The sequence below is a fragment of the Filicampus tigris genome, chromosome 17 (genome assembly GCF_054856515.1).
Source record: "Filicampus tigris isolate MCC_2025a chromosome 17, RoL_Ftig_1.0, whole genome shotgun sequence".
Taxonomy (NCBI): domain Eukaryota; kingdom Metazoa; phylum Chordata; class Actinopteri; order Syngnathiformes; family Syngnathidae; genus Filicampus; species Filicampus tigris.
Window position 1 is genome coordinate 11,353,544 of NC_141233.1, and position 25,790 is coordinate 11,379,333.

General features: G+C 40.1%; 1 protein-coding gene across 4 annotated transcripts in view; it reads right to left on the bottom strand.

The window, feature by feature from the left end:
• Positions 1-25,790, bottom strand: part of cadm2a (cell adhesion molecule 2a) — a 185,846-nt gene that overhangs the window by 23,943 nt on the left and 136,113 nt on the right. For all 4 annotated transcript variants that reach the window (XM_086012644.1, XM_086012643.1, XM_086012646.1 and 1 more), the window contains 2 exons: positions 12,116-12,268; positions 9,086-9,223 (listed from right to left, as the gene is read on the bottom strand). In XM_086012644.1, coding sequence (XP_085868770.1) covers positions 9,086-9,223; positions 12,116-12,268 — 291 coding nt within the window. The remainder of the gene's footprint in view (positions 1-9,085; positions 9,224-12,115; positions 12,269-25,790) is intronic.

Sequence of the window (25,790 nt, forward strand, 5' to 3'; positions counted from 1 at the left end):
TTGTATGGAACATTTTCATTCCGATTGGTCATTCGGGTCCTTTCTAATCGGAATACATGGCTCCATGTAAACCCGGCTTGTGATGTCATTTTCAGTCGACAGAAGTGACAAAATGGCCGCCCCCCAGAGATGGTTAAAAACGAGTGGATTTTGCTGCTTAACTCATATTCCACAAGGGCAATATTAATCAGAATGCCTTGTTTCAACTAGTGGGCCTGCTTGAAAAAAATATATTTGGGTTGACTTCCGCTTTAAATTCTTTATTTCCCCCCCAATTCACACCAGTTCTAGCTACTCCTACTACTACTACTACTACTCCTACCTATTTTTTTTCAGCCTCCACTCTCTGCCACTCTACACTAATCTTCTGTCGTGCCATAAGGTTAAGAGTGGGGATGTGTGATGCAACCAGGAACTCTCACAAAGGCTCCAATATCCCTTTTAACCAGGCTTGACATAACCAAGTAAGATGGGTGGCTCTGACTAATATGTCCTTAGACTGTGTACCTAATGTAGTACCCGCTGAAGTGGATATTGAGTTCTGCTGTTCGCGGTTATTATCTTCATTTGTTTTTGTTCCCTTTTTGTAAAAATGTGTCCTACTTGTGTATTCTGAGCACAGTCAAGGGAGCACCAGGCTCCCTCGTGCAGGCCACCTTTTGTTTGCTTCTCCTAAAGAGACTGTTTATCCTCCCCGTGCTTCCCTACTGTGTGCTCATCTGCTCCACTTTCCAAATCATCCCACCAGACTCCAATGCCTCACCTCTCTCGCGCTCTCTCTCTCATCCTCCCTGTCAATCAACAATCCTGCTGCGTCACTTCCCTACACAGAGCCAATGAGCTTGCCTCCCACTTGAGATGAATGACTGACAGCTCTGCAGTGTTTGCAGCATCCATCCAGAGAGCGTGTCAAAAAAGGAAAAAAAAAAAAAAAACAGCTGCATGACGCTGAAAAGATGTTGTTGTTGAAATACGGCGGTTTGCACATCTGCCTCACAATTACGACGTTGGGGTTCAAGTCTCGGCTTCCAGCTTCCTTCCAAATTCCAAATACATGCGGGCCTACGTATGTTAGGTGGATTGAAGACTCTAATTTGCCCAAAGGCAAAAGCATCTGAGTGTGAGAGGTTGTTTGTCTAGATGTGCCCTGCGATTGGCTGGCGACCAGTCCAGGGTGTTTCCCGCCTCTCACCCCAAGTTATTCTATGAAAAATTGCAACACACCTGCAACCTTGGTTGGGATAGGCAGTCCAAAAATTGGATGGATGGATAAATGCGCAGGTGTACCAAATGTAAAAATACACTTTATAATAATATCTTTTTTGTGTGTATATCGTCATGAATCAAATTGCTTCTGCACCATGATGACAACCACCTTTTTTTTTTCTTTATCTTTCAGGATTTCAGGATACTGTTCCCCAAAAATTAATTCACAGCCATAAGTGAGGGAGTGAAGGATTTATAACATTTTGCCCCCCTCCCTTCTTCCTCCCAACAAAACAAAATAAGCCTCTACATAAATCTGTTACAGTGATATTGATCAAATAATAAAATGAGCGCATTTCCCAACATCATGGACCCAAGGGCATTTAGGTGCTACTGGTAAACACACATATACACGGTAATATACAGCAGATATAACTGATGGGAGCGCTGGAGGACAGGATTTGCCACTAATAAAAATGTTTAATTCTACTCGAAGAGGCTCACTGGCCATTGTATATGTAAGCCTATAGAGGAGAATTTGGAACTGTGTTTGCCTTTCCCATTTACAAATTAATAGCCTTGATTTGTTCTAATGGTGAAAATCACTACAACCTTGTCTTTTTCCTTGCCGAATTGTTTGTCTAAGAATCTCTCACACAGTGGGCAGCATTGTTTGTGCTAATTAGCCCCAAAGCAAGTTAGCGGTATGAGTTTGTTGTCTGGAACCTAAATTGAAATGGAACTAGCAATGAAAAACAAAGTAGAATACAAATCTGTTTTGCTTGATAAATACGGAAAAAGAAAAAAAATCAGTTTCTGAAATATAGCCCGCAGAATGGCATATTTAAAAAGGTATTACACGTGTTCAATTTCTACACCTTATTTAATTATAGCTGTTGCATAATTGTCCACAGCTAAATGCATCCCGTCCTTTAGCTAAAGCTTGGCAGCAGTTATTCGTGCAACCCACTACTACATTAGGCTTGTGGGAGTTTTGAGGACGGATGCCCAAAAATGGATATAACACCTGCTAAACTATGAGAATAGTATTCTTTTCATGCCATTTTACAGATGAAGCGGGAAAGGCGAAGGAATTGACATGATATGTGTGCGAAGACTGCTGAGATGGGGGGAGGAACATCACTAGCAGTCCTCTGACTGATTGCAGCAGCGGGGGGGCAAAGGGTTGACTCCTTTAAAGCATTTTGAAAATCGATGGCTCCAAAATCTTGCTCTTGCACTATATGGTCTTTTAGTAAGCTTCTTTTTATTTCTTTCACTTTCTTTTAAATGCCTTTAACCCTTTTGTTTGCAAATGTTTCTACATGGTGTACTTTTAATCATCTGAGGCACAGTTACCTGGTGTATGAAGAAATGCGCTATAAAACTAAAGTTGCCTCGCTTTGCCTTAATTCATTATTTTTAATATAGCACTCGTATTGCAGGACAAAGATATTGTTTCTGGCATGAGCATGAGTTGACATTTTGCCTTTCACTATGAACTCACTTGTTTTGGATGTTGTGACATGTCAACCGACTGGTATTATATGCTTGCCGCTGTTTTCACTGACATTCGACCACGGTCGAGGGAACACTCTTAAAAGTAAGACACTTCCATCAGCACCTGGCAGATGTAAACCACAGTGTCCTCTCTGGCACAAGTCCCCAAGCATTCACTGCCTGGGAAGTCTTCTTCATGAAGAGAAGGCTTTCAAAAAGAGACCTGTGAGTCCAGTGGGTATTGGCACCTTGGCAGGCTGTCCACCTCCACTGTGTTGATCCTAATGGCCTGAGACCGGAGGTGTCACAGTCTCATCCCCCGGTCTTTGGACACTGTGCCAGTCAGTTGTGAGTGTCACACACCAACACTGCCAGCACTGCAGTATGCATTACATACTGACCACTTATGCCACCATGATATAATTCGATCCAAAACAGGGGCTGTATCAACTCTTCAGCCTCTACAAACATAATAGCGCACATTTTTAAGAGACTTAAAAATATTACAAACAGCTCTCAATATGATGTATTGTAGTTGCCTACCACTGCACACGATAACCACAATTAGGGCTGTGCAATTAATCGAAATTCAATTACAATTACGATTTTTACACTCCATGATTACAAAATTGGCATAATAAAAAAAAAACATTATTAATATGCATTATTATCCAACGTTTGTTTACGCAAGGAAATGATACTTGAAATTATACGGTTGCACTTTTTTTTTTTTTTTAATTGTATAATCAATTTTACACATTTTGTTCCGTCCAAAAATAACTTACTTACATTTATTTGTCATATATATTTTTTACATTGAAACATTTTCTTGTTTTGCACCCAAACATACATGATTGTTTGAATAATCGTGATTTCAATTGTATATTTGGCGTTCTTTACTTGAATGACAGTTGCAAAAGTTAAAATGTTAATTAACACTTGCCTGTAGAGTTAATAAACGCTTTAAACCGGCAACAGTTTGACCCTAGTAGTACTATTTACATTTCCGTCACTTCCAAAAGGAAAAATGTCAAGTAGCATTCCGAATGGATTTTGTTGGCACACGGAGCTTGCACTATGGATTAAAGTGTGAAGAAATACTTTTTTTTATTTAATTATATTTAGATAGACTTTTGGAATATTGGACTTTTTTTCCAGCAAGAAGCTCAATAAGGAGATCACCGTTAGAAAAGCAATAAAGTGACAGCCATAGCATGGTATTTCTCTGATGTCATTCCGTGTACTGCTAAGAGCCCCTAGTGGGAATCTTTGCATTGTATCTCAGAACTGCAGTGATAAGCTGTGAAGTAATAACCTGCATTATAATTCACCTCTTTAGCATTGACACACCATTTCTGAGCAAACTACAGTTCTAGTAATTAAAATGACGCAAGCTGAAAGATGCTGCAGTTAATTTAGTAAAACAGCACTAAACTCGAGTTTTACCGCTGCCTTGATTTCAATTAATGTACTGTACCACGGTAATAGTAAAGCCCTGTGATTTACAGGTGGAATGAATGCTTATGTGTGCATGTGTGCAAGCATCTTTTATTCATGCCAGTGTGGCTTGCGAGAGCCATCTCGGAATTACATCTTTAATGGTCATTGATCCACTCTAACTCACTCTCTGGGTTCTTGCTGCCTTGAATGTAGTCCAGAGACCGAGGCGTGCAACACTGATGAAAACGTTTTTTTTTTTTTTTTTTTTTACTTTTGAAGCTTGAAAAAGATACCTAACTATGTCACTAACCGTCAAGTCTTCACAGAGATGAGAATCCTCACCAGCTCCTCAAATAATGCCGACTACCCGCTCAAGGACAATAACTAGTTGGGACTATTTCGAAAGGTTACGCAGTCATTACGGAGCCCTTGGCCTGACCAGCGTCCTGAAGAAGCGAGCAAAGCCCGCATGCAGCAAACAACAGGCAGCACTTTGTCCTTGACTAACAACTTTGACAATAGAACAACTATGTGACTGCGAGCAGTTTGAAATCAAATCTGTTTTTCTCCTCCAAGCTCCCTTAGGAATAGAGCTATCACATATCACCACAAAGCAATAACCTCCGCTGTTCAGGTCACACAGTATGATAATGCTCATCCGATTGCCAACATAGCCACCCCTATTTGGAATAAATATTCATTTCATACGCAAACCTCCACACCCCCCCCCCCCCCGGTTCACGGGTGTGTAAACAAGTGCTACATTGCACTGGCACAGGTCTCCCTGGGTCTAGGTGTATAACTGAGATAGAAATATATCATTACATGTTGGGGACTGAAGGGACAAAGAAAGGGGAGGAATCCGAATATTGGATTTTGTGCCACCGCATACACAAACGTCACATGCAGGCTATCTGCTCAATCTGCCTATTGTGTTCATGGACACACACCCACACACACACACACGCAAAGGGACACACTTAGCATACTGGTAAATGAATGCCAATGGGTGATGGACTACTCCGCTGGCTGTATTGCTAATATAATCGCTGCTATTCCCAAAGATCCCACAACAATATGTCAGAATTGTCATTTACGATATTTCTGCCATCAGGTGACTTCTCACAGTCAACACGCCCCACTTGTCACCGTGATGAACACCTCGAGTGGCAGTGCACAAATATACATACAGAATATACATTGTACAGTCTATTAATCATTGATGATGTGATCGCTTGTCTTTCATGTTTATGTATTTTGCCACTTTTCAGCGCCGCGCCATTGAAGGTCATAGCATTCAATAGAGGAATAATCATCTCACATCTTATTGACTCTGCTGGATTCATTTAAATTTAAAACATTTGCACTTGTGTTTCTATCTCTCTCAATGTCACACAGTCTTGACTGCCGGTGTACGATAAATAATTTACAGCTGTTTAGATGGGGGGGGGCTGTTAGCTGTAGAAGGGCATTCATGGCATGACAAAGATGTAACATTGAGAAGCTCAAGTCACATCTCATGCGACGACGCTAAAAACAGGGAAAGCAACAAATCTGGAAATCAATGTTTTATTCCGCTGTGCAGAAAAACTAGGGCAGGAGTTTGCAGTCACTCACATGCTGTATTTTCGTGAATACAGTGTAACTTCAAAGGTTTTACCAATTGTTCATTTTTTAAAAACAATTAGTTCTAGCGTCAAACAAATAAATCCCTTATTCATAGTGAGACAAAATGCTAATGGTGTCAAGCTAATGTTAGTCGAGTCACGGGGGTGGCCGCTCAGGTCTCACTGATATGACCGTGAGTCGAAAGTAGTTCATGTCGCTTCCGATGGATATTTTCAGGGTATTGAACCGATCGTTGAACCTCTTAACGCGGCAGCCTTCGTCGGTTTATGGACAAGACAGACAAGACAGCTCTAGGCCGAGTGCTGTTCCACTTTGAGGTGCAGTTGAGCTTTGACCTGACCTGAAAAATGTCCCTGTTTGGATATTCTTCTCTTCTCATTGAAGCTCTTGGATTAAGTGCCACAAAAAAAAAAAGCAAATACACGTGCAAAACTCTGTCAACACTTGCCTTACAAATCAAATCCGTTGGGAATTGACAAAGAAACCACAAAAAGCCAAAGAAAAATCCAAACGCGGACCACAAGTCATCAGATTCCTCTGAAATAAAATATTTAACTTTTTGAGGTAGTTTTGAAGATTCGTGTGTCTTTTAAATTTGGTTGACTTCCAATTGTTAGCAAACATTACATTTTAGAGGTTGCACTATCGGTGAAATGAAACCACGGAGAGTCAATATCATCTCCGGAGCACAAGTCATTAAAAGGAAATATGCAGTAATGTTTGCTTAAAACTGCGGAAAACAAGCATTGATTTGATCCTATCTGCTGTCTTATCTGGACCCCGGGAAGCCCCGCTGCCAGATAGCGGGCTGAGCTGTCGCAGCTTAAACTCGGCGAGAGAGGCGGCGTGATGGCAGACACCCAACGTGGGCTGAAACATCACCCCGATCGAAATTCTTGACGAGTCCAATAGCGGAGCTGACAGCAATCTTCTAATCTGACGTTTGTATGAAGTCTCAAGGTGCTTTCTGTCAGTGGCCGCAATTTCTTTTACCAGGAGAAAAAACGGCTACATGATATCCGTGCTCTTGTTTTTGTTCTTTTAATGAAAACTGCCTCCTGTTTTGAAAGCTTTGAAAAGTGTTTTGGTGGGGCTCGCCAGGCAGCACGCGACACATTCCCACGGAGACGGGCGACAGTTGTCACAAAGTCGAATAGATGAATGCAAACGATTTGGAAGAAGAGAGAGGATAAAAGATGCTCACACGCAACATTATAGGGATAGATAATAGCATCTGACCTTTGCAAAGCACTAAGAAGATTTCTCAGAGTGTCTCTGCATTTGTTAATCTTTGGTGGTACTTTAAGAGGAAATTATGTCGCGGATGTGTTTCCATTTGTTATATTGGGAGCTCTTCTTGGTGGACTGATAGGAAACATAATAATCACCAATGGGGGCCGTAAGAAGTGTGAATGCAAAATTTCTTCAAATCGTGGCTGTCCCTCTAATAAACCAATTAGTCGCTCGAGCATCGCTAACCTAAGGCAAATAAACGTCTCCCTCAAATAGACACTTGCCTTTTTATATGAGGAAAACAACGTGGGCAATAAGTGAATTGTGAACGTGGTCATTCCAACTTCGACTCCTGATGACTTCACCGCATGTTTTGTTAAATGATGATCTTCGGTTGTACTTCACGTGCTTACTGCGAATTATTTTACATGTAACATTGTCAGACATTAATCCCCGCACCCCCCCCAAAAAAAAAAAAACAAGTTGATATAAATTTATTTTAAAAAATATATTTAATTAAAAAAAAAAACAATGAAAAGCAACAAGATAATATGCTTTGGAAAGAAGATTTTACAAGATGTGCGGATGTTTCCAGACTGTTTAAATTAAATGGAAATGTGTAATGACGTTTGCTTGAAGCCAAGATTGATCTGATGCAATCTCCTGGCTTATCTGAACCCTGGGACGCCCGCGGTCGAGATGGCAGACTAAGCCTAAGATGGAGGGGGAAGAAACACTGAAGTGGCAGACAGCGGCAGGGAGACAAAGATCTCCCGTGGCAACTGACTATAAACGGCTTTATAGTCGACAACGCGCGGTGGCATTGTTTTGACACGGTGGAAAAACGCGGCCAACCCTCTGGAGGGTTTGCATGACGTACATCTATGATTGATTCTGATAAGAAGTGACATCTGCTGCAGCCGCTGAACACTGCAACCAAAGTTGCTGTTACGATGGACGATAAAAGACATTTCGATAGAGATTGCATCTACCTCAAATACTTCAGTTCAACACTTCATATACATACTCATATCCGTCACAAAAGAGCTAGAAATCAGGACAATAACTCTCATGATCACCCACTGCTTCGTCAAGATGTTAATTTGACTGAGAGGCCACAAGTAGTGGAAAAAAACAACAACAATCATAACATACAGTATAAAACAAGGAGGAACATGTTTTGTTTTTGTTCACTCCATTTTTTTTTTTCTACAAAAAGTAAAATAGTGTACTTAAAACAATTACTGGTTTTCTTCCATTTTGAAGATCATATGCACTAAATAACTGGTTTCATTGTATGACAAAATACAATATAATCAGCGTTTGCATTCTGTGGAGAGCCAGTGGAGGCCAAGCCCCCATGAAGTGTCCCTGAGCTGCCATAAAGCCCCCCCACAAAGTGCACCTGAGGTGCTACAAAGCCCCCGCAAAGTGTACCTGAGTCCCCATAATGACAGTTTATTTCCAGTGCTTCACACTGAGGGTTTACTGTATGCATGCATTCTAAAGCAGTGGTTCTCAACTATTGTAATCGAGGGACACACATTTTCCGAGCGCTCCAAAGTCGCGACTCACTTTATAGAAGTTCAGCACAATAAAGAAAATGTAATCTTTAAATAACATCTTAAGTACATTATATTTTTAACCTACACTAACTGCAGCATGCATGCACATATACTAGGGATGTAACGATTCATCGAAAATCAATTTAAATTGCTTAAAATATGCATCACATATATATACATATATATATATATATATATATATATATACACACACACACACACATATATAGATATATACACACACACACACACATATATATAGATATATACACACACACATACATATATATATAGATATATACACACACATACATATATATATATATACAGTATATATATAATATGCTTTTTAAGGTTACCATAGATATCCCACCATAAAGTAGTGTTTTCATAAAATGTGAACAAAGGAATCATTCACTATGAATCTTGATGTACTCCAGTAGCATAACATGCTCTCAAATAAAAAAAGAGATTGAAATGGCTGGACATGTAGCTGCAGGAAAGTTGCCTACCTTTGACCTCCTTTTCATTTCTGAACCAGCGCAAGTCGGCAGCAGGTTTGCTGCCATGTGTCATGCAGGTCAGAGTGATGTGATCGCCCTCCAAGGCGGGTTTCATCAGACCCTCGATCTCGGGTTTCTCCGGTACGCCTGAAGGATGGAGATGAAGTCACACACAACACTTTAGCCTCATGAAGCAATAAATACAATCATAAGGTCTGGTTTGTTTTCTGTGACTAAGTGGTCAATACAAGCCCCGATGCTGAAGAGAAGTGTGAGTGGGAAGTCTGAATATCAGAGCCCAATGCCCCTTTAGTCTAACACACTACCACATTTTGCCATTTTATTAGTTGTTCCCACAGAACAGAGAAAATGAATGCCTTTGAGTATTGTAATATGCTCTTTATACTGGTTGCTCCTCCGGGTGTGTAAAAGTATCAGCTACAGCTCAGTTTTTATAGTTACCTTAACATCTGAGATAACCTGTCTATGGTGTTTCACATTTTACATTAGCATTAAGCTAGCAGACGTTCAATAGATGTAATCACACGGTTTGGTTGAACCGTTTGGTGTTTAAATATATAATGTTTAATTGGCTTTTGTTTCACAGGTCATCTTTACAGTAAACTTCAACTAAGAGCGACAATGAAACAGCTTGAAGCAAGCGCACTTGTGAGAAAGAGAGTGAGAACAGGTGCTAAGGAATACTTTAAAAGTATGTGGGAAGTTTAAAAAATGTTTTCTTATATGCTCTCACTATATTGCCGATTTTCACCTATTGCAGGTGGGTCTGGAATGCATCACCTTGGTTAAATTTAGGTGGATCTGAGTTGGGTGCTATGTCATAGTAGGGAAACAAAATAAAAACGTAATGAATTTTGTTGTTGTAAATTCACTTGTACGTGCCTTGTGTGACTGTCTGGCAACCAGTCAAGGGTGTACACTGGGTGTCATATGGGATTGGCTACAGCTCGCTTGTGAACCTAATGAGGACAAGTTCCTTAGAAAATGGATCAAATGTGATGAATTTATATTATATCATATATTTATATTCTATAGTTCCAGACTGGCAGTTCCACTAGTAGTTTTAATGCAATTCTTTCCGCGCTACGCTGTGATGACTGCTTTGAGTGATCCACTCAAGATCCTGCCTTTGTCAGCCTGAAGCAGAGAAACTAAAAGCGGTGTCAGTTAGTGACATTGACTCAGTCTGGCCTTGGTTGTCTCAATGCCCCGGCTTTTTAAAGGTCCCTGAGAATTGTTCTTTGCTTTCTGATACTTTCTTCTGGAATTTACTTCTTACCTTCACAATGCAGTGGAACGTCACAGTCAAATGCAACTGAGTTAAGGAGTCTTAGTGGTTCCTCTGGCTAGCTAGGAACTGTTAAACGTTTTGAAGTAATCATTTTATTTCCGCGCTTAGTTTCTACTAAGGATGCACCGATTCTGTAATGTATGTCCGTACCCATACTCATTCTTGTCAAATCGTCCAACCTGTCATATTTTATACGATTCTGTCCTCCCTGAGCGTGCGGTATGCAGTTTGGCAGCTAGCAAAAAGCTCATCAAAAGGTGTAAACATGCTCGCTTTTGAGTCGTTTATTAACATTCCCATCTGACGTTTACAATACAATTAACACAAAATAAAGAGAATTACATATGGTACATTTAACCAAACATGTCTTTCAAACATCCTCTAGCTTATTTCAGATAACAGATAACGTAAACAGGCTAATCAATCGCATCCATGTCATAAAAACCTCAAATATTCAAACACAACCAGCACAGCAACGTATAGAGTTATTATTATTACCACACTGCCTCCTTGAAGGTCAAAGCAGGCAAAACAGAAGCAGCACATATTAGTCCCAGGTAAGTGAAACCTAATCAAATATAAATGTTATTTCAGATTCTCAAATTGATCAGTTAATCACCCCTTTACACCAGATTGAGCTATTTCATTTTTAGCCTGGTCTCAGTAATTTTAAGTGGTGTTTTTCATCCACCCACTGTCCTAAACCATTGGTGAGCACCATTAACTATTGCTCAGTGTTGCAAAAAATATTTTTCTCTGTATCCCCACTGAGCAATCCTATTTAATTTCTGTAATTCTCGGAATGCTTGTTAACAAAGAGAGACAGCTAATGGGCCTGGAGTGCATGAGCACATCTATTAACATTAGCAAAAACTAATTGGCGAGATAATAAGGCGAGTGGCGAGAAATGAGACAATGTTTGTGCAGGACGATGATCACAAACATTAGTAAAATGGAGTGGTGTGGTGTTTGTGTGTGTGGGGCGGGGGAGTGTGGAAGAGGGGCATCCCATTTTTAAGCATAGTAAATGTGTTTGTCCTATTAGCAAAACAAACACAGAGAGGAAATGTCAAAGCCAAACAAAGGGTTTCAGTCATTAGGAAGCATTTAGTTTTGAACTTGAATTTTGATAAACAAAATCTGCATTTTGTAGCGTCATGCATTTGCTTCACCTGCCAATCTATTTGTTTTGAGCTTACCTTATGTGAATAACTATCATATCTTTTCCAGCTTAATTGACGGACTTCACGGTTTGTTGCTCTGACAAACATTGTCTTGCGTTGGTGTTTTGTCAAGAGCTAATATTTGTCTAGAATTTGAGGAGAACTGCTTAGCAGCCTGATTCAACAACAACTTAAGACAGTCAATACATGAAGATATTGAGTAGAACTAATTACAAGAAAACTGTCATTTTTATTCATTTTGTTTGGTTGAATTATATTGTTTTTATTAACCAATTGTTTAATAAAATACATATAAAGTCTCAAATTGTTTGCTAAAATAATATGTTTCTATTTTATTATTTACAATCAATCATGCATTCAATGATTGAAAAACGACTAATGAATGAAAATAAATTAAAAAATGTATACATACGTTTGAATTCAATTTACGGTAGGAAAAAAAAACCCCACCTAATTAATGCAACAACTATTGCAGGACTCTAGATAATTGTAAATGCTCAGTCGGCCAGATTGCGTTACCTCAAAATTGCTTTTGTAACTCACCAAGGACTGTCAGGTAGGCTTTGGCTGTTTTGACGGGCATGGTGAAAAGAGAACAGGTGTACATCCCCTCATCCGACAGGGTGACATCATGGATGCTGATGGTCAACTCCGACCACGAAGCGCGGATCAGCTCGATTCTGTTGTCCCTCAAAGCTGGATGCAGACACAAAAAGACACACGGTTACTCCATCTTGGTTTTGTCGTCATTGCAGTTGAAGACTGATAGTGGACCAAAAGACAATGAAAAAAAGCTCGGTTTTGCGCTGTGGGCCTTTTAGAAGCGCAGCAAAAGGGGTAAATATGACCACATTACCACTTTTTTAAGGCTATGTCCATGGGAACAGTTTGAGCCTGATTTACAAAGATCCCAACCCCAGGTTCTTTTTCAGTCAGATGGTGTCCCAGTAGGTTGTAAGATATTGACAGTGAAAACTGTTAGGCCTTTCCACTGGAATTGAAAATGGCTATGCCGTGCATATCGTCTATTATTTAATGACCATAATGTAACTAGAACGTCACTAAGTGGCATGCAGACTGTTGACGAATGGTGGCACATCCTGTTTGGTAGTCAGCAGGCTAGGAAGGGTGGTGCCATTATGATTCTGGAAGCTATATTGAGTAAAAAAAAAAAAAAAAAAAGGTACATTCCTGTTGTTGCACTTTAATCCAGTTCCTCACCAAAATTGTCTCTTAGTACATGCACAAGCTGCCAGCAAAATGTACAAAATGACTGCTGTGAAAAAGGTAATCAACAGAGCACAGCTCGATGTGGCCTAAAACCTATGCACAGTTCTGAACAAAATCACATCAAACGTGACCACAAAACTACAGAAAACGAACGTGGTACATAATCTTCACGACTTCTTTGCACAAAGTTTTACTTGTATGAAGATGCCATCCTCTAAAAGACATCAATGGAAATCAATAGAGCAATAAGAGGCTGTGAAAGAGCCCTAATGAGACTTTGGTAACATGAGGGAACTGAAATGGATTGGCTGAAATTAGACGGTTTGTTGGAAGATCTTTCAAACAAGGCAACCTACATGACTTCAAAAATGACCTGGATCAGCGCTAGTGTGAAATACTCAACATAGGGGGAGGAAAAACAAAACAAAACAAAACACACACAAAAAAAAACCCCTAACACTCCACGTTTCAGCTATTATTGGGTTCTCAGTGTGAAAATCAATCTAAGACAGTCATAGATGCAGTAATGAATTCCATCGCAAGAAGTTCAATTATGCCCAAACCCACACCATTTCACATACATGCGTACTAGTAGTGCATTGGTAGTGCAGTGGTTAACCGAGGCTCCAGCTCCCCTATGACATTGATCGGCATATGCTGTATAGAAAATACAGTCAATGCTCCTGATTTGGATCATTCACTTTATGGGTTAGTCATTTAATTAAGCTCGCTGTGCTGTTGATCTGTTTTGTTCAGTGCTTACAGGCACATAAATGTGGTTAGTTGTCATGCCAAAAAGCAGCGGGATCACTTTCCTTGTGAGGGCGGATTCAGGCTGCATTCGGAAATACGAGGAAAGCATCATTGGGATGTATTAGATACATATTTGGATATCTTTTTGCCATAGTATTTTAAGATGCATTTGTTTATTAGATAATGTCTTGACGTGTTCATCGCGTCTTTTGATGTGTGATACAATTAAGAATCATTTACAACCGGCAGTCACTTCATTAGGTACACAGGTACAGTTGGCTTAGATCAATGTCACTGACTGCATTGCAGCATACTGAGAGCCAACATTTTTTGGAAATATTTAATAAATTCAAGTATAGTGGCCAGAGGCTGTATTTACCCAGCTGCCGAGGGTATGGTTATTTGGAGTATGGAATTTATTAGAGAGGAAGTCTTTGTAGTCAATGTTACAACAGAAAAAGCAAAATGTAACTGAGTCACGCATTTAGTGTTTCTGTTCCTGTTCTGTTTTTCACTTTTTATCAAAAAGTTAGTGCAGTTGAGGCAGAACAAATTTAACTCTGAAAATGATTTCACACGTCACCTATTCTTGATGCAACAGTCAAAGTTACAACTATTAAAATTGGAATTTGCTGCACGGCGGTGAGCGCTGTGCTAATGAGTACCTTATAGATGTAGACATTAACAGACACGTCATAGAAGTGTATTCATGGTGTCCTTAACTTGCTTTCATGTCACTTTGACTTTCGAGGCTGGAACAGGTCATTATACCAAACTACGTAGGCGCACGCGTTATTGACATGGTTATTTATGTGGATGAGCCCGGACCTGACATTAAATAGCTGTGAGACATAACCGCAGCATTTTCTGTCATCAAACAGTTCACACACAACGGCAACAGAACAGATCTGATCGGTGTGAAAACGAAAAGAAAAAAAAAAAAAGTCACAGAAAGAGAAAAGATTTATTGTTAGCAAGAAGCTGTGCGAGAAGGTCAAATATGTCCTGTTTACTTTTAGCATCAGAAGTGGCATTTCTATCCCTGTGGTGGATGTTCAACACAAACGGACGGTGTGTTGTGAATTCACAATAGTCCATTCAAGACACCAAATTCAACCCCTTCAAAGGTATCGTATCGACAAATCTCTAAAACTGTAATAGAAAGCATCACACTGAGTTGCATACAATTAAAAATAGAAATGACCTGAAAAGTACGGCTGTACCTAATGTTGTGGCCTGTAAATGAATCCAACAGAACCGCTAATAAAGACGTTTTGTGTTGAACAATTAGGAATTGAGCAACATTTTAGAGGAAAGTCACAAAAACTTCTGAGAATTACCTCTGTACCTCTGCAATGTTGTGATTTTTTTGCAAGAAGTAAAATTCCAAAAGAAATATGTATTTGCATATCCATTTAGGAGAGTAAGCATGTGGGAAGCAGAATGGATCGTAATGCTATCCGCCTTCATTGTTCAAACCTACGGGCTGATTCCAGGAGGAGTATATGACAACTGTTTGTCCTCTACTATCGCTTCCAATTCCATCAATTCAAACTTCATTTGTGTTCAACCAAAATATCCACGGTGAAAACCATCGATGCTATACTTACTAAGTACGGCAGTCGTCACTGCATTAACAAACGCGCTTTAAGAGTGACAGAATATGCAATTTAGAGCCCACTTTATGGGATGTTAATGAATCAGTCCATTAGCGTTTGATTTTTTCTACGCATTACTAATTTTTATACTTCTGGCCGTTAAAAACGTTAAAACATTGCCTGTACCATTAATGAAGGTTTTATAATGGCCAGTTTAACAAGAGGATGGATTATTTTCAATTCCCTTACCATATATCCTGAGTCAAATACAGTCAAAAGTTTGCAAACACCTTCAAATTTAAATGAAGGTCAAGAAAGTTTAGCTTTTAAATCTTCAGAGCATCATCGCAGTTCACTGCTGTGCACTCAGTCGTTCCAAGTCATCATAAAGCTAAATGAGAAAATATCAAGATGGTCAAAGCTGTTATATGGGTGCCTACTTTGAAGAATCTAAATGATAAAACATTCTGTTTTGATGATCATTCTTGTGCTTATCAATGAATTCCATCAATATTTCTTCATAACATCGATGACTTCAGAACTAATCCGGAATTCAGGAAATGTTTAACTAACATTTTGGAATAGACTGCGTTGAATTTTATAGGGTCTACTGTTTGTGAATGCTAACAAGCTAAAAACAAAAACAGAAAAAAACATTACAACCACAATGCGTTCTGGCATAACCTAGATGTATACAAAAAGCTGACCTGCAGGTTGTGTTTTCTGATAATACTTCCCAATTAAAACTACTACATTTCCCCCAACCAGAGTACAAAACAAGGTTTTTTTTGTGTGATGGTGCTTTACTGTGTGTTCACGGACTGCCAAAGCTCCAACAGACAAGGCCTTTAAAACATAAACACGCACACACACACAAAACAGTATGGGGCTTGATCTTGTGGTTGGGTGCCCAAAATAATGATGGCTGCTCCATTGCGATGACTATTATCCTCTCATGCACGATGACTCCGGACCACCAAACTGTCCAGTGATGCTCCAAATTCACAACACTTGGATTGTGAACCAGACCAGAAAACAGGCAATCATTTCTCTTTTGTTTGTGGCCAAAAGTGGAAAACTACACGGTGGAAGTGAGCCGAGCATTGGCTGCGCTTCAAGACGGCACCATTAAGAGCAGCAGGTGAGTAAAAACTGTGTGTGCACGTGAACATGAACGGGTAGATAATTGTATTGGTGCATTAGGATTGCTTTAACCGTATACGCAGACAGCGTGCGTGCATAAGCAAACAGCTTGTAGTCTAAATTCACTCACTTTCAGCCCATCGTGTTTGCACATTCGCCCAACAACCTTTTCCTCCCCTTGCCCTTTCCTCTCATCCCCGCCATCCCATCCGCTGCCTTCATCTCTCCAGGGAGCGCATGTATCCGTATAGAACCCTGGCAGGTGTTTGCTCATTCAGCTGACACAGTTTTATAATGAGAAAAGTGCAAATTTCTGAATATACATTCAGGCCGCCGACGTCTGGAAGCGACGGCTCTCTTTTTCTTGTCAACAACTCATCAGGGGGACTTGACTCTGTCGTCCGTGGACGGCGGCGGCGTGCATGCGAAAGAGCGAGTGAGGGCAGAGCGACTGAGGCAAACGGAATGGAATGTTTATTGAATAATGTAGATTCTGCATCTCAGACGTTTCTCCACCTCTGCTGCCTTTTCCGAGGCAATGTGACAGAGGTTTTGAACAATGCCAACATTGGAAAATGCTCCATATCATAATTGGCGTGTAGATATTTTTCTTTTCTTGCAGTGACAGTTCAGTGGGACGCCAACGTCAGACCCACTTGGTAGGGTCATCCTTAGAGGCGGGTCAGTGTGATAGCTCATGTCGAGAGATCATGTGGAATTTTTGCACTTGGATCATACTGGTGACCTCCAAAAAAATAAATAAAAAATAAAAAACACTGGATGCAAACTAAAACTATTTTGTTTTCATTTCTGTCTGATTGATACAATACGTGACATGGGCATTATTTAGAGGGGAAGTCACCCCCAAAAATTTCTGTACAACAATATGTTCGATGCGTTGCACACTAGTCTAAACATGGCATTCTGATTAATATTGTGTTTGTGGAATATGAGTTAAGCAGTAAAATCCACCAGTGTTTGTCCATTCAGAGGCCGGCCATTTTGCCACTTGCAAATCCTTCCATTTTTAGCCATCACGGCCATTTTGTGACTTCTGTCGACTGAAAATGACATCACAGTTGCTCAGGGCTCAGATAACGACCAATTATGGCTCAGCGTCAGAAAACAGGTGAGCCGTGATTGGTCGTTAGCTGAGCCCTGAGCAACTGTGATGACATTTTCAGTCGACAGAGGCGACAAAATGGCCGCCTCCTTAGATGGCTAAAAACAGGTGGCATTTGCTGTTTAACTCATATTCCACAAACGCACTATTAGTCACAATGCCATGTTTAGACTAGCGAAGGCACATAGAACATATTATTGTAAAGATTTTTTGTGGTTGGCTTCCTGTTTTAAGACAACTATTAACAACACAATTTTTACATATAGATTTCAAACTTCTAATCATTTCACCTTCCATCCATCTATTTTCTATACAGCTACGGGGAACTGGCCAGCTTACTTCGGGCACAAAGCAGACTACGCCTGCCGTCAATCACAGGGCACATAAAGCGACCGTCACTAAGAGTGAGAGAGCGAACCACTACATCAGCAGTGTCAACCACCCGCCACCGAGTGTCAAAAAAAAAAGTTTTGAAAATCAGGCGCATTTGTCTGTCTTTGTCAAAACGCCATGCGAAAAAAGTAAGCTAGCAAAAGTTTGTTTAAAAAAAAAAAAAAAAAATTACAATTGGAGAGGTTCTTAGAACAGTTAAACAGGACAAATAAGATAAGATAAGATAAGATAAGAATGCCTTTATTGATCCCACAGTGGGGAAATTTTCGTTGTTACAGTAGCAAAGATATAGGTCACACAGGGGCGGCGGCATAATGTGGCCATTAATGTATAACATTGACGGCAAACATTTAGAATCAAACCTATGTAGATATACGCAGTAACATGTGTATATACACATGTGTATACACACCAACCTACATCTACATAAAAAATATGAGGAACACTCATTTCGGCCTGTACATAGTACAGAGGAAAAAATACTCTAAGTGACAGTGCTGCAGTGCTGTAGTGAAATGTAAGGAACAGCATTGGATAAAAATAAAACTAGACTAACAGTAGTGGGGAATGTTGAGTATTGCACGGTATTACAGTAGTGGGGAATATTGGGTATTGCACGATACGAGCTCAAAATAATGAGAAACAATAACAAAACAATATCAAAACTGCTTCAGCAGATGAAGACTAGCAATTCGTTTTTGGGAGAGGAAAAAAGATTACCACCAAGATGGGAATATAGCAACAAGCACAGGGCTCCGACTAAATCAACGTGAGGGTGAATTGTTGTATTCATACTCATTTATTGTTTTCTTTGTTTCTATGTAGCCCGTCAAAATATATATAAAAATACTTATCTCTCGATAATTGCACATCAATCTTAATGCAGTCATCACTGAATGTCCACTATAGTATGTCAGTTCTCCACCCACTGCAAATTGCAATTATACTAGCAGAATTGTGCAAAAGTCATTTGGAGGAAACACTGTAGCAGGCTGGCACATGGGTCATGAAAGAACCAAGTATGGTTTAGTACAAATCCACATAATAAATGATTGGAAAATTGTCATGTCTGCATTGCACTTTATTGCACTGCAACATCAGAGCAATTTATAGCTCATTTACGGTTTTACCCACAGAGACTCTACCCGAATCTGTTCAGTACAATTCATATAGCCAGTCATCAGGTCCAAAACGGTGGTGGGATTCGTCGGGCTCATTTTATTTTCTAATTATTCGTCATTATTCAGTCTTCTCAGTATTCTGAGAATGAGTCTGATCTGTTTATTTCAGAAATGGGGCACCGGGAAGAGTTCTGTGCTTCCTGCAAGGCAGAAATAAAACTGTGATTGAATGTGTTACATTTTTTTCCAGCATTTTTTTTGTCCTTGAATTAGTAATTAATTCAGGATTAGTCATCAAAGAGCACAGTGACTCACCATATGATTTTATCCCGCAATATCATAACATCACAAAACGATACAGCGATTGTAAGATGATTGGCCTATTGGAAATAAACAACATCAACACTACACGCCATTTTACAGAAGATAGGGGGGGAAAAAAAAATCATTAACATTTTAAGAAACCATTTAAGCCCAGAATACAGATTTGAAAGTTGACATTGAGTTGATGTATTTTAATTTGTTAGAAAACTAAAGCTAAAGTTTCTCCCACAAGACAATAACGCATGTGTGGGCGTTCAAGCTAATTATTTTTGTTGGCCTCAGGTATTTTTCTCCATACCTTCCGAACCCTTAAAAGGTTGCATCTTCAACTCCTTTTCACTTTGCACTGCTCGAGAAAACTGAAAAGAAGCCGAGCTCTTTTAATTGCCACATAAACATTAACCGCAAGAAAAAAGGCTTTTGTGTCATAAAAGCCGAATATCATAGAATATTAAAATGTGCACGCAGGTGACAGAAGGAAAACACGGAGGCAGGTTGTTGAAGGTCAAAGAAAAAGTTTGCCTGTGTCTTTCACAGGTGATAACTGTGTCTGAAAGCTCTCATAAAATGCCTCCTTAATTCCTCGCCTTTATCCCACAGAGGCCCACATCCCCTTTCCTTTTTCCTCTTTTTTTCCCCTTCTCCTCATGTTTTATGATCCTTGTCTTGGAGAAAGGGGACTTGTTAAGGATCTTAAGAGATTTACGATTTACAGGCAAGTTTTTTTTTTCCTATCAGTGAAAACACCTTAATCTTTGCCTGATATGAAAGGATGCTTCAAAAAGTCAAGCGAGGAAAAAAAAAAAAGACAGCTGTCTCCGAAGTTTACCTTTCCTGTTAAGATTGAGTTTGGAGAAGTTTTGCAATATTTTTGATGAGACAAAAATATGTCTGGATTTTTTTCTTGTTTCATTTTCTTTTTTTTAACGTTGGAAAACCTTCACAAGCCTATTCCCAAAATTGCTCAGGCAAAGATACTGGGAATGCTTCAAAGCTTCCATGGCTGCATGCTGGGCGGTTCGGCAGGCAACACACAACACGAGTGTGTGTACGGGCGGATGTAAAAGAAACACACTCCTACACCATCCCAAATTAAATTGATTTGGGCCAGCCACACTAGTTTGATATTCAGCACATTGGATCTTAAAAATGATCACTTGGCCCTTAGCTGCTCACCTGTAACGCTAATCTTAATGTTCAACCAGATTCAATCAGTCAGCAGATGTCCCCGGTGGAAATCAAACTGATTATCCAAGGGCAGTTTTTGGTGCTGATATCAAACTGACACTTCAAAAAAGTCAAACTGAAGACCGCTGCGGTAACTTTGGAACGTACATTTCCTGTAAAAACAGAGGGGCGTAACCCTAATTTGTACATAAGTTCCAACGTGTTGGTGTCTATCACTAATTTATGCTAATGCAGCAGTAAAGTCATAATTACAGTCTGTAATGAAAATCACATCTAGTCCATAAATACAAGAGTGAGATGAGATCATTATTATTTCAGCGTTTTTGCTTGATAGTGTGCCGTGAGATTTTTCTGAAGTAAAATTGGTGCCTTTGCTCAATAAAAGTTGGAAAACAGTCATTAATTAGTGTGTCAAATACGGACATTTTGTCCCTGAAAATCTTGCCCCGGTATATTTTGGTTTGAGATTTCATTTCAAAGAAAAGGTGACGGCAGGACAGGACATTCGTGTGTCCAACGAGGATCAGTCTGAATAGGTTCCGCTCCACTAATCATAAACACAAAGGTAATTTAACATTGCTCTGAAGCCGGTCTATCCAAATGACAAGCAGTGTATCAAGTGGGAGACACTTCAAATTGAAATTTTAATTATAAATGTTTTGGAGAGGAAAGAAAGGGGCCAATAAATGACATACTGAATGTATGGTCTTAATGTTATACTGTACCTTAGCCGGCGCTCACACATGCACAATGAGAGAGCGAAAAACGCCTGAAAATAGTTCCTGGAAAAGTAATTATACATTGGCTTTCCATGCTTTGGGAGCAATGAAGATATTGTAATTGTAGATCATAGAAAAATGTCGCCTTCCACGAACTGAAGCTATTATCAAGTCCTAAGTTTCACGCAACCAAAAGGGCAATTTGTAAAAGGATATTGGCCTCTTTTGAGTGGTATAAAAGAGAGAATCCCTCTCGCCCGGTGCTCATCTCTCTCTTGCCGCCGAGGCACAGATTAAGTCCCTCAGTGGTGTCGTGATGGGGAGGACAAAGTGCCTACTTTTGTGCCAATGACTTATTTGAAATTCAAACAACCCTTTGCAGTCGCCGGAGCGTTCAGCAAGGACGAGTGACATGAGGAGCCTCGCGCATCCGTCTGAGTGTCTTGGATGAACGTCAGCCGTGACATTAAAAACAGCGGCGACGGTGAAAGCTCACAGGACTCGCGGAGGCGTCCATCACAACGTCTGCCCTTAACAAAGCAATATATAGCGGCGCGGCTGACTTTAATGGAGGAAGTGCGCGGAAATCTTTTTGCACCGATGTAACGTTGTTGACTGGAGAACCAAACTCGCTTCTTTGTTTTCAAGGTCACGTGGTTTGATTCGTCCTCACAATTTTCCCTGTGATTTTCCATCGAATAGCTTATCTCTTAGAAATAAAGCAGTTTTTTTTTTATATAGGCTTTTTAATTGTTAGTTAGCAGGATTAGGGGGGGGAAATGATTTCGATATTTCTACTATACTCTCAGGGTGTATCTGCCATGGGAAGGACCAAAACTTTGTTTTTTGGTGTGGGATATCAAAATGACAAAATCCAGGCTTTTGCAGGACGTGAAAGTGAATACTTTGGTACTTATTTTCACCACGCGCTGCACAAAACCCCAATTTTCACACCGGTCATCGGAGACTACAAATGTCTTCGGGTTTAGTGGCTTTTGCCACCCTCATAGTAGTTGAGTGAAAAAAAAAAGCCTCACGTATGTCACCGACTATTCAGTAGTCACTATTTGGTAGCAAAAAAAAAAACATCATCAAACTCACGGCTCAGCTTGATATGTTGACTTTCAAAAAATATATACATTTTTTTCACTTTTTGTGTGTTGGGTAAAACCGAGCCATGTTGAACTGTGAGGTGTTACTAAAGAATGAAAAATGCTTAAAACAAATGTTTTTTTTCGAGCGAAAGAAGAGAGTCTAGACTTTCTTTTGGTAGGTCCACTTCTTCCATAAATTGTCAGAAAACAGTATTCTGTGGGTGTTGGAGGATCAGTCAAACTTTTCACATTTGTTGGTGAAATACTGATGACAAAAGTCTGCCTTGTTAAAATGTCCTCAACTTTTCGATGGTGATCTTGTGACCGAGGAAGGTGTATGAGAATTGAGTTTAAGAAATCCATTTGAGCTTTGTGACGAAAAATTGCCACCGCTCAACGGTTCACTGTTGCCTCTAAACCAGTTGCAGTTGGTAAAAATTGGCCCGAAAATTGGCAACGGAGAAAAAAAAAAGAGAAAAAAATCCCCCAAACTATTACCACATCAATTACTCCATGCTTTTAAATAATTAATGCCAAATTCTTATCCAAGCATCCCAGCACAAATCGAGGCTCACCAGACTAGCAATTGTGTTTTCAAACTTCAATTGTCCAATTTTGGTGAGCCTGTGTGAATAGGACCCTCAATTTCCTGTCCTTGGCTGACAGGAAAAAAACACAAAGTATGGTCTTCTGCAGATGCAACTCATCTTTTTCAAGACAAGGCTCTAACCGTTCAAGCTACTCTCACGTGACCTCTGCCATGGGAAAAATATTTTTCACCCTGGAACTGTCTCACACAATATTTTCTCTGGTTTACACTTTAGCACAAGCTATGATAAAAGTCACTTGCTTCACTAAAACTTCAGCTTTAGTTTCTTAAGTCCCACAGCACAAGTAAGGCCGTCAGGAACTGCTGGCAGCAGGAGGTTGCAGGTTCAAGGCCTACAAGGCACTAAAAAGAATGAGAATATTAAGTAAGGCTATAACACACACTAGGGGCTGAAATGTCAAAAGAATGAGAACATTTCTGTAGAGATGCCGGTTGGCTTGTGAGCCATGTCATTGATGCCCTTGAGCAAGGAAGCAAACTCCTAAATATTTGTCCCTTTTCTATTTACTTGTTTGTGTCTGCAGTTCCCCGTAAATTGACAATTGAACGATTTGAATTCCTGACATTTCATTACCGATATTGTGTTAATTTGCCAATATCTAATAGCCCATATTTTTGGCCACCTTTGCTATGCAAGGCAAACCTATGACTTATTAACATAATGAGATTCACCACTTCAAATACTGTTAAAACTGTGCAATGAAAACAGCATTTATAACACAAATGTTTTGAACAAATTTGTCAACATAATCAAGAAACTTGCCATTAATAGTTACTTTACACCCTAAGATAATAGAAATCATGTTTTGATCAGACTGAGATTTGAAAAAAAAAAAAAAAAAAAAATGTACACGAACAACCGCTCATATGCACATTCGCTCCTATGGAACATTTAGAGTCTAACAAACTGAACATGCATGCATGCGTTTGAATGTGAGAGGAAGGACCGGACGGACACGCAAACTTCACACAGGAGGGCCGAAGCCAACATTCAAACCTCGGACTTCTTGACTAAGGCTGACATTATCGACTATTTTTAGAATCGATTACTCTATCGATTATTCCATCAATTAATCGGAGAATTTTGTACAGTTGTTTTGAATTTTGTATAGTTGATACATACGGTGACACATTGGAGCTGTCAGAAAATCCTAAAAGCTCAACAATCATACGAATTATGTTGAAAGAGTGCCCGGTTCATAATGGACAAAAAACTGCAACTAAATAAAGTATATTCAAAAAGCCACACCGGGGTTGTGTATTTGAGTAAAAGTGTGCCCTGCTCCTAATCCTCATCTTCCTCCCAGCAGGCAGAAGCAACATTAATCTGCAAGCGACTGTGCTCACAGCCGTTTGCAGCTCAGACATCATCTTAGACTGCCAGTGGCACTTTGGAAACACTCAGCATCTCAGCGCGCCCATCAGCATGTGCATGTGAAATGCCACGTCGAGCAAGACAAACCACCCCCAGCACACACAAACACACACCAGGCAAAACCCCCTAAAAAAAAAAAAAAAGGAAAAAAAAAAAAAAGGAAAAAAAAAAAAAAGCTGCCGTGCAATTCCGGGGTCTCAGTCGTAGCCCTGCTGATAATAGGAGAGTCTTCGGGTGCTTTTTCATTTCCAATCTGGCACCGCTCTGCATTGGAAATGCCACGGAATACACCCCCGAGCTCAACCCCCCCGGTGCGATATGGAATAACCTGCAGAGCGCATCAACTGTTGAATTTGATGTCCGGGGCTGCTTTTTACGGCCGCTCTGACGGAACCGGTGGGGGAAATTTGCTCGTGCATGCAGTCGCTTGGACCAAAAAACTGCAGACGTTCACAAACAGCGCGCGCGCGCGCACACACTCACACGCGCAGGCAGGCAGACAAGTGAGCCAGTGGGCAGAGAGAAGGGATAATAGAAGAAGTGTAAATCCCATACGTGCTTAATCCGGACACTTACAAGAGAGTGTGATTCATACTCTATTACACTCCACTAATGGTGCCGAGAGACGCCACAGCGCACAATCAGTCAGCAGACTTGAACCTACAAAATAACATCCATGAATCCTCTTTACGGGGACTTAACTGAAGAGAGTGTAAAAGGTCAGAAATAAACCTTTTGTACTTATTAGCTATTAAAACCATGGCGGCTTTGTACCACGCCCACATGCGTTTCCATGCATTTGAAACACTGGAGTTCCGCGAAGGTTAATTTGGGGGTTTGAAGGATATATTGTGTGATTGTCACGAGGTCAGACACTAATGGAAGACTACCCTTTGAGTGTCTACGAACTTGAGTAGGCAAATGGAGCTCATTTGTTTGCTTGTGGCTTTTGACAATCATACTGACAGTGAACAATTGAACGAATTAAGGGAATGGGGGAGGAATTCCTCACTTTCCTTATATTTTAATGTACAACGCTTAGTGCGCACTGCACACGAGTAAGAACTGCTACACTAAATGTAACTGGACATGTTCGCTTCGGGTTCTGCTCACTCTTGTTGCGTAATTTCTGCAGTGTTGTCCGATGAAATTATATGATAAACAACTTACAGAAAAAAAAGTGAGGGGTATACTCGTGAGATACTGTGAATGTGTTAAGATGTTATTTCATGAAGGAAAAGAGAGATTGGCTACTGAGGTCCCGCTAATGACACAAAATGTATAGCAGGAGTGAGGACAAAAACACAACAATGGCGTACAACAGCCTAACCAGTGCAAGACCTCAGTAAGGCTCCAGTCTTCACTCACAGGCCACATCACGAGGTGCACCAGCACAATTTAATAAGATCCAGTCTTGTATAAAGTACCTGAAACCGATACTTAAGTAAAAGCAGACGCAGTTGATAATGTAACCCCCGTAATAGTTGAGTGGCCGTATTCCGCTACTTGAAACAGCTGAAAAACTGACACAGTGCAGTAAACTAGAA